Source organism: Solanum tuberosum, unplaced genomic scaffold (genome assembly GCF_000226075.1).
Source record: "Solanum tuberosum cultivar DM 1-3 516 R44 unplaced genomic scaffold, SolTub_3.0 scf00189, whole genome shotgun sequence".
NCBI classification, from domain to species: Eukaryota; Viridiplantae; Streptophyta; class Magnoliopsida; order Solanales; family Solanaceae; genus Solanum; species Solanum tuberosum.
Window position 1 is genome coordinate 337,072 of NW_006239113.1, and position 9,827 is coordinate 346,898.

The 9,827-nt window shown below is 32.1% G+C and overlaps 2 protein-coding genes and 1 pseudogene across 2 annotated transcripts in view; all 3 read right to left on the minus strand.

Moving 5' to 3' along the window:
- Positions 1-281, minus strand: part of LOC107062003 (uncharacterized mitochondrial protein AtMg00810-like) — a 4,188-nt gene extending 3,907 nt beyond the window's left edge. The window contains exon 1 of the mRNA XM_015312142.1: positions 225-281. Within this exon, the coding sequence (XP_015167628.1) occupies positions 225-266 (42 nt within the window). The 5' untranslated portion in view covers positions 267-281. The remainder of the gene's footprint in view (positions 1-224) is intronic.
- Positions 282-1,176: 895 nt separating this feature from the next.
- LOC107062004 (uncharacterized) lies at positions 1,177-3,374 on the minus strand. Its single transcript, XM_015312143.1, has 2 exons — positions 2,588-3,374; positions 1,177-2,303 (listed from the first exon to the last, which is right to left on the minus strand). Exons 1-2 carry the CDS (start codon positions 3,351-3,353, stop codon positions 2,266-2,268), a joined length of 804 nt encoding a protein of 267 aa, XP_015167629.1. The 5' UTR covers positions 3,354-3,374; the 3' UTR covers positions 1,177-2,265.
- A 2,954-nt stretch (positions 3,375-6,328) lies between these two features.
- Positions 6,329-9,546, minus strand: LOC102588272 (D-galacturonate reductase-like; annotated as a pseudogene).
- Between the last annotated feature and the right edge of the window lie 281 nt (positions 9,547-9,827).

Consider the following 9,827-nt stretch of genomic DNA (forward strand, 5'->3'; position numbering starts at 1 on the left):
TTTGTACTCTAAAGTATTAGATGGTTATGAGACATCATGTATAAAGTCTAGAAAGTCTTCCGCTTGCTATTTTTAATTAAATGTCTTCCTTGTAAAGAAAGTTTTTAATTCCTTATGGTTTTAGTGTCTATGCGATGAATGAATGCTAAGAGGCTTGTATTAGACCTCTTCGAGGTCGAGTACGCCGGTTACGACTAGGGGGTGCTCCCGGGTCGTGACATTACCTCCAAACCCAAAAAATATGTTAGCTTTCCCAAGTCCTTCATTTTGAACGAGGAGTGTAATAGGTCTTTCAAATGAGAGATTCCAACTTCGTCGTTTCCAGTGATAATCATGTCATCCACATAAAGAAGAAGAATAGTAATACCTGAGGTAGTCCGACGTAAGAATAATGAATAATCTGAGCTATTTTGAGTAAAACCAGCACCTAAGATTGTAGTGCGAAACTTTTCAAACCAAGAGCGAGGAGCCTGCTTTAATCCATAGAGGGATTTCTTAAGACGACACACCTGATTTAGTTTAATATATTTATAACCTGGTGGTGGATTCATGTAGACCACTTCTTGCAAGTTTCCATGTAAGAAAGCATTCTTGACGTCCAGTTGATGTAACTTCCAACCTTTTATTGATGCTAAGGCAAGCAATATACGTACGGTCATCATCTTAGCTACTGGAGCAAATGTTTCATCATAGTCGATTTCATATTCCTGCTTGTATCCTTGAGCTACTAGTCTTGCCTTGTATCGATCTAGGGATCCATCAGCTTTCATCTTGATGGAGTACACCCATCTACTTCCAATAATTGTTGCATTTGTTGGTCTATCCACCATATCCCATGTATCATTCTCCTCAAGGGCAACTAATTCTTCATGCATTGCATCCTCCCAACATTTCTGACCACTAGCCTGCATGTAAGAGTTTGGTACAACTATAGAATTCAAGGTTGTTAGTAAGGCATAAGATCGACCATATTCACCTGTTGAGTATCCATATCGTTCTGGAGGAGGGGCATGCCGAGATGATCGTCAAGTGGGGTCAATGCTATTTTGACGAGTGGGAGAATGTTGGTTGTTAAGATTTAATGAGGCATTATGTGGGTGAGGTAAAGAATTAGTATTAGCCGAAGTAGTATCATTATCAATAAAAGGATCAAAGTCATAAGTAGTATCGGATGTGGTAGAGGACATGGTCGACGAAGGACCAACGGCAAGGTGGCTATGGCAAGCAGTATCATGAGAAGAAAATTTATTCAGGAAAGACATAGTAGAGAATTGTGAGTCTTTGTTAGTATAAATAAAAGAATTCTCAAAGAAGATAACATGTCGTGAGATTTTTAATGAACGACGTGTTGAATCATAACACAAATACCCATTTTGAATATCATTGTATCCTAAGAAAACACATTTAACGGCTTTTGAAGATAATTTATGACGTTCATGATCCGGAAGAAGAACAAAGCACACACAGCCAAATACTTTAAGATGTGAATAGTCAGGCAATTTCTTGAAAAGAATAAAATAAGGACAATTTTGTTTCATGATCGAGGATGATTGTCTATTTATGAGATAAATAGATGTTTGGATTGCTTCAACCCAAAATATTTTTGGAACATTTGAAGTATCAAGAAGGGCTAAGGCAGTTTCAACAACATGTCTATTCTTACGTTCCACCACACCATTTTGTTCCGGTGTATACGGACAAGAACGCTGATGAATTATGCCTTTTTCTTGAAAAAAATTAGTGAGGTTTATATTGACATATTCCCCTCCTGAATCTGAACGAAAAATCTTGATCTTTTTCTCAAACTGGGTTTCTATAAGGTTATAAAAAAATTTGACAATATTTGGTACCTCAGACTTGTGTTTCAAGAAGAAAATCCATGTATAACGAGATACTTGATCAATGAATAGAATGAAATATTTGTATCCCAAACGAGATATAATTGGAGAAGGTCCCCAAATATCACTATGAATTAAATCAAAAGGAGTAGAATAATTAGTACTGCTTAATTGGAAAGGAAGTTTATGACTCTTTGATTTTGCACAACTTTGACAAGGTAATTTAGAGGGAAAAATCAGTGAATGTTTGCCCAACAAATTACAAGATTTAAGCATAAAATTTAACCGAGAAGCGTGTGGATGGCCTAAACGGAGATGCCACAAGTTCCACATTTTATTTGAAAATTGGATATCTTTATTTGAAGCTGAAAGAAAACACTGATGGAGTTTGGTATCCTGAGATTGAAGAAGAAACAGCCTGCCAACCTTACGTCCCCTGGCCATCGTTTCCCCTGTCAATATGTTCTGAATAACACAACCATTAGGAGAAAAAATAACCAAAAAATTTTGTTCTACAAGTTGCCCAACAGATAAAAGATTTGCAGTAAGCTTTGGTACACAAAGAACTTCTGAAAATGGTTTAATGGTGCCAATAGCTGATGCAGTTAAAACATGACCATTTGCTGTAACAATTTCATGTCTAGAACGTGGTTTAGATAAATCAGAAAACAGTTTTTGATTTCCTGTCATATGATTAGATGCAGCAGAATCAATATGCCATACCGTTGAGTCTGAAATTTTAGTCTTACCAGGATAAGTAGCAGTCAGAGCTGAAGAGATTGCATTAGGAAGAGCAGCCACCAATGATTCTTGTATCATTTTGTAGATATCATTACGATCAAGCACTTTTGTGCTTGGTGTTTCTCGTGTTCCAGCATCCCTTGCCATCGCTTGGAAGGCTTTATGAGGAGTTGAGCATTTCCCTGGACCAGATTTCTTACGACATTCCAGAATAATATGACCATCTTTCTTACAATAGTTGCAATAATTTCGCTTCTTGCAGTGGGAAATAATGTGCCCTGTTTCCTTGCAATGATAGCATTGAACAGGCTTATTAGAGTTGCCCGAGGAAGAAGAACTTTTGTATGCAGCCAAGGCAGTGTCCATGGTAAGGGAATTCTTTATCGAAGATTGAGAACTCAGCCGAGTTTCTTCTCGAAGAACTTCAGAAACTACCACCTCCGAAGCTGGTAGTTTTTCCCCGTTAAGAATACTAGCACGCAAATGCTCGAACTCGGGCCTGAGTTTCATTAGAAATTGGACTGTCCTTGTCCTCTTCATCGTAGTCATGAAATCCTTCAATCCAGCCGCAGGAATAGAGGCGGAAAAAACCTGATCTTGTTCTGCCCATAATGTGAGTAATGCAGAATAGAAACAACGAACATTTTTTCCAGCTTGTATAGATTCTGCAAGTAGTCTTTCCAATTCAAATTCTCGAGCCAGATTTTGTTGGTTACCGAGGGTATGTAGATGACTCCACATTTCTGATGCTTTCTCAAAAGATGTCAGTTCCATGGCAATATCAACAGAGACGGAATTGACGAGCCATGTGATAATTCTGCCATTGTTAGCCTCCCAAGCCTCTTTTTCTTTGTCTTTTGTGGGTACAACCTTTGAGCCATCCAGAATACCAAGGAGGCCTTTGCCTCTAATGAAGGCTTTGAAATGGAACTTCCAAATCGGATAGTTATGCCCACCAAATTTTGTTGACAAGGTATCTCGTGAATCCATCCTAATTCAAAGAGGAAAATAGAAGTCGAAGGGATCAGTCAAGGAATAGATTCAGAGATGACTATAGGAATAATAGATATGGATTGAGAATCTGAACCAAAGATGAACGAAACAAATTTACTGGGAAAAAAAAAACTGAGTAGTGAGGGTCTGGGAAAAAAAAAAAAACAAGGCTCTTGATACCAAGTTGAATAACGATAGAGATCCAAAACAATTAGAGATAAAAGAATTGTGATCTATTTATTGAATAATAAAACTGTAGGATTTACAAGATATTTATACAAGTAATAGAGTCCTAATTATCTACTGATTTCAAGCTAATGACCGTTAGCCATAATGGGAGATCCCTGATTTTGGGGGAGATCCCTGATCTAGTGTCGATAAATAAGGTATAGTCAACAGATCATACCATATATAGTAAGACCTCTCTATAATTGTCATGTATAAGAATATTTCACTATAATGGTCAAATTCTTATTTAAATTGTTTTTTCATGTTATACTATGTTAGATGTTCTCTATGAAATTATTTTGTTATAGCAATAAGAATATATTATAAAGAGGTTTGATTGTAATTCTAGACTGAAGGAATAAAGTTATAATGAAAATAAACTCAAGACTAAACAAAACTTGACAATAATAGATAAGGATGTGGTCTAGTGGTCAATGAAATAGTTGATTGAAATCCATCAAGTCGCAAGGTGATTTCTTCTAATTAATTTGTCTTAACTTTGATGAACAAAGGTACCTGATATGTATTACAAATGAAAGATGACATATATTCTGTGAAATTAACCCAAACACCACATTCTTTTTTTAAAAAAAACTAGACAAGAAAAAGTATCCATCAAGAAGTTGAATGAGGAGTGTTTTTTTTTTGTTTTTCTAGAAAAAATTATTTTCATACTCAACAAAGAAATGGAGGTGTGAAGTGGGCATTTGGTAATTTAAAACACAATAATTCATGGCAAATGGAAAAGTTAGTTTCATGGACTAATTCAACACACTTAAACTAATTAAAGGCTAAATGCGCTTGGCCGTATAAAACAAAGATGAAAATCACAACATAACAATAATTCAGGGACTAAAACTAAAACTGTTATATATGTAGTTACTCAAAAGTTAATGTAACCAACAACAAATGACGTCCATCGATATCAAGATGACACTACTATTGAGTATTTATTTAATCCAAAAACCGTTCTATAAAACATATTCTTAAGTTTGGACTAACTAATAACTTTAAATTAAATCTTGAAATCGAGCTCTGATTGAAATGTAATCCTCAATAACAATTAGAGCTCTGCATCTGATTGCAACAGAAAATCATGAGGTCCAAAACGAGAAGCCAAATTGAAACCTTTGTGCTATGGAAGTTCACTTATTTTTTCCAAGTCTTGTAGACTGAGTAACCAATCAAATATTTGAAGATTTTCTTTCATTCTTTCCTTGTTGAGACTTTTTACAACAAGACTCACCCCTTGCTCATAAATCCACCTCAATGCTACCTGTATACACAGAGACGAATTTAAAATTTAAATATTTCTTATTTTTTTTGTAATTACAAATATGTTTGTTTTTAATTCACAAAATTATTTAACTTTATGGACCGATGTAGTAAAAGAATTTTTACACTACACGTCATGTCAAATAAAAGATGAATACACTATCAACATGTTAGTTAATCTGCAATCAACCTAAAGAATATATAGATCACAAGCACTAAAATATGGTTAAAAAAGGTAACCATTAAATAAATTAAATTAAGAGATACACCATATTTCAAATAATATAATACTATTTGTTGTATCATATAGAAGTTCACATCAATTGGGCACATGATCAAAATGATTTTAGGTATGTTAATAGTTATTGTTATCGAGAAAGTGATCAATCAAATATTTGAAGCTAAATATAAAATATGATATAAGTCAGACCTTACTATAATTATTCTTATTTAAATTGATCGTTCATGTTATATTATGTTAAATATTCTTTATAACATTATTTTACTATAGCAATAAAAAAAAACTATTATAAAAGAGATTCAGCTATAATTCTAGACTGAAGGATGAAATTATAATGAATATAGAACTCAAGACAAAACAAACTTGACAAGAATATCTAAGGGTGTGATCTAATGATCAATGAAGTAAGTTGAAAACCATCAAGTCACAAGGTGATTTCTTCTCATTAATTTGTCCTAACTTTGACAAACAAAGTTACCTGATACCTATTTTTGATGAAATGTGACATATATCTTGTGAAATTAACCCAACCACCACATTTTAAAAAAAAAATAGGCAAGAAAAAGTAAACATCAAGAAGTTGAAAACACAACAAGAAAATAAGAGAATATCTGAGAGTGGTTTTTTCATTTTTCTAGGAAAAAAAAAACAATTTCATAATCAACAAAGAAATGGTGTGAAGTGGGCATTTTGTTAATTTTAAAACAAAAATTCATGGCAAATGGAAATGTTAGTTTCAAGGACTAATTCAACACAATTAAACTAATTAAAGGTTAAATGCACTTGATTGAATAACACAAAGATGAAAATCACAACATAACAATAATTTGGGTACTAAAACTGCTACATCGTTTCTCAAAAGTCAACATAACCAACAACAAATGACATTCATCGATATCATGATAATATTATTGAATATTTATTCGATCCAAATCACAATCAATCGATAAAACATATTCTTAAGTTGGACTAACTAGTAATTTTAAATTAAATCTTAAAACTGAGCTCTGATTAAAATGTAATTAGATCTCTGCATCTAATTGCAACACCAAATCATGAGGTCCAAAAGAAGAAGCCATGATGAAACCTTTGTGCTGTGGAAGTTCACTTATTTTTTCCAAGTCTTGTTGAGTGAGTGACCACTCAAATATTTGAAGATTTTCTTTCATTCTTTCCTTGTTGAGACTTTTTACAACAAGACTTACCCCTTGCTCATAAATCCACCTTAATGCTACCTGCATATACAAAAACGGATTTAAAATTTAAATATTTGTTGTTTTTGTATTCGCAAAGATATTTGTTTTTAAATTCACAAAATTATTTAACATTATGAACCGATAGAATAGAAGAATTTTTACACTATATGTCATGTCACATAAAAGATAAATACATACAGATATCTGCTTATCATTTGTGGAATTAATATTCTTAAAAATAAGATTGACAACTTGCTATGTATAATAGGTTAAATTCATACTAATTTAACATTTCCAAAAACTACAACCAAAAAAAAGAAGAAGAGGTCAGATGGAATTTCTCTCCCTCTCTGTTTTTACCTTTTTCCTCGATAGTTGTGTTGGGCCCCAAATCATTCGAATTTATGTTCGTAAGGCTTATTGAATGGAAATTCTCTCCAATATTTTTTTTTTTTCATATTCAGAACTTAAACTTGAAATTTTTTATTGAGAGTGAAGAGATCTTATTTATCCTACTACAATCTTTATTAGTCGAAAGATGATTTAACCAACTAACTTTATTAATAAAGAAAACTCGAGGACATAGTTAACCTCTCACTATAAGAGCAATTCACTGGGACCAAAAGAGGAAATATTGAATGTTGAAAGACTAAATCCTCGGCTGATAATATCGAGAAAGTTATAAGTGTCCTCGTTAGTAGAAATAAAGATAGAAAAGACCATACTATATGATCCGTGACTTATTACAATTAAAATATAATTCGAGACAAAAGCAAACTAGACAAGAAAAAAAGAACCAACAAGAAGAATACCTGAGCTGTGGTTTTCCCTTTGGATTTAGCAATTTGAGTTAGTACATCACATTCCATAACTCTATTGTTACCCCAAATTGTATTATATGCACCCAAGGGAGAATAAGCAGTTATGTAAATTCCCTTTGCCTTACAAAATTCCCTTAGTTCCTTTTGTTGCCAAATTGGATTCATCTCCACCTCAACAAAACAAAATTAGCTATCTATGAGACCAACATTATATTGAATTGTCATATTTCTAATAAGCAAAATTATTGACCTTTTCAAATGTAAAATAATCCTAGAGCGATCAGAGGTAGGTCTAGAATTTTAAGTCAGTTGAGATATACAAGTTTTGCAGTACTATACTCATAATTGAGATAGATTTGTTTATTTTAAAATTTTCATTTGTATATATTTCGAGTGGAAGGCAATAGATATGGCCGGATTCATAGCCAAAGATAGATTGATTAAGAGGATGTTTGAGTCAGCTTATAAATTGGTCAGTAATAATTTCTTTAGCTTATGATCAAATTAGCTTATAAACACCTTTAAACTTATTTATGTGTTCGATAAACAACGAAAGTACTTATACGCCAAAATTGGCTAACAAATACTTTACTATTATATTCCTAATATCTTTTCTTAATTCTCAAACTACTCTTCCCAAAATAGAACTCTCAACTCCCTCTCCATTACATTTTTTTTCTCCCTGTACATATTCTTAAATTTATTTTATTGGTAAAAAACATATAAGACATATTAGCCATTTTAAAAGAAAAACTATTGATAAGTTTTTATTAAGTAGGTCAAGTACTTCTTATTAGTTTTTGTACTTCTTTCTATATAACTGCTTATTTATAAAATTAATTTTAGCACCTAAACTTATTTTTCAACACTTATACTTATAGACTACTTTTAATTAGCTAATTCAAACAGACTCTTAAGTCAATTTATCTTCCCTATTCTCTCGAGAAGTTAAAAAAATCGAGAAAATTGACTTACTTGATTGACGGCAGGAGGAATTTTTAGCGACGGAAAGAAGTTCCTCGAGTTTTTTGTCAAGAGAAATTACTAACACCAATTCCCTTAGTGAGTCCAAGATTTTTGCATTCTTTCCATACCTTTTCCACACACCCTTAATATCCAATGGATGAATCATTCTTTTGGAACTGGAAATTTTTGTATTTTTTCACTTACTCTTAAAGGGTGGTGAATTAAATACATATCCACATAGTCCAATTGCAATTCTCTGCATAAAAAAAAAAATTAAACACAAAATGAAATTTGTGAATTTAAATATATCGACTAGATAGATTTTGGAATACATATGAACATTTATTTGCTACAAAACTTTAGATAATTCACAACGTTTTGAATCGAAAATAGAAAAATTGAGTAATGGTTATTTTGAAATGTACTAATTATGTCTTAAACAAGTTAATTACACTAAATGATTCAATTTTAGATACATCATCTGTATTTTAAAATCAATATTTATACCCTTATACAAAAAAAAAATCTACTTTGACAGAGATATATTGATACCCAAGTGTATCAAAAAATAAACTAAAATCATAAATGTGTGTATGAATTCAATTTCAGATACATCTTCTATATTTTAAAATCGAACACTTATAAAAATTCTCCACTTACATATCCCCCTACCCCATGAGATATATCCATAACTAGGTGTATACAAATAAATTAAAATTACAAGTGTAAATTTTTTCTTAATATAAAAGGTACAAGGATTTGATTTTAAAATATAGAGGATGTATTCAAAACTGAAATATATACATATACATCTCTCTCTACATATATATATATATGAACAATTCAATGTAATTAATTAAAAAAAATTGCTTTTGACTCTAGAAATAATAATGTTGTCACATAAATCGAAATGGTATAATATAAAACCCTTACCTAAGACTGAGTTTACAAGCCCCAACAATTTGGTCACGTTGAGCAAAAGTGCACCATAACTTTGTAGTAATAAAAAGTTCATCCCTTGACTTAATAAAGCCAAGATGAATAGCCTCAACAATGGCTTCTCCTAGAGGCTTTTCCGATTGATAAATAAACGCCGTGTCGAAATGACGATAACCAGCTTTAATGGCCTCTAATATGGTGGATTTCATCGTCTCCGATGGGTCCGCCCCCGGCCGAGATGAAAGAACAGTTCCCATGCCAATTGCCGGCATGGGCTTGTCACAATTGTTCAATGTCACTTGTTGCATTTTTATTTTTTGTTAGAAATATTTTGATCATATGATAGAAACCTAAAATTTGAGAGAGGAAAGAACACTTATTTATAGATAGAGTCAAGATCGTATTAATAAGATTTGACGCCTAAAGTCAAACTTCATTTTCAAAAAAGGTAAAAAAATTATTTAAATAAGAGGGAGAAGATATGAAATTTAAGTTTTATACATTAATAGTGTAAAAAAATATTTATAGAAGAATCAAATTACTGATTAAGTAATAAATAGATGTAATATCTTGATATGCATTTATTGGT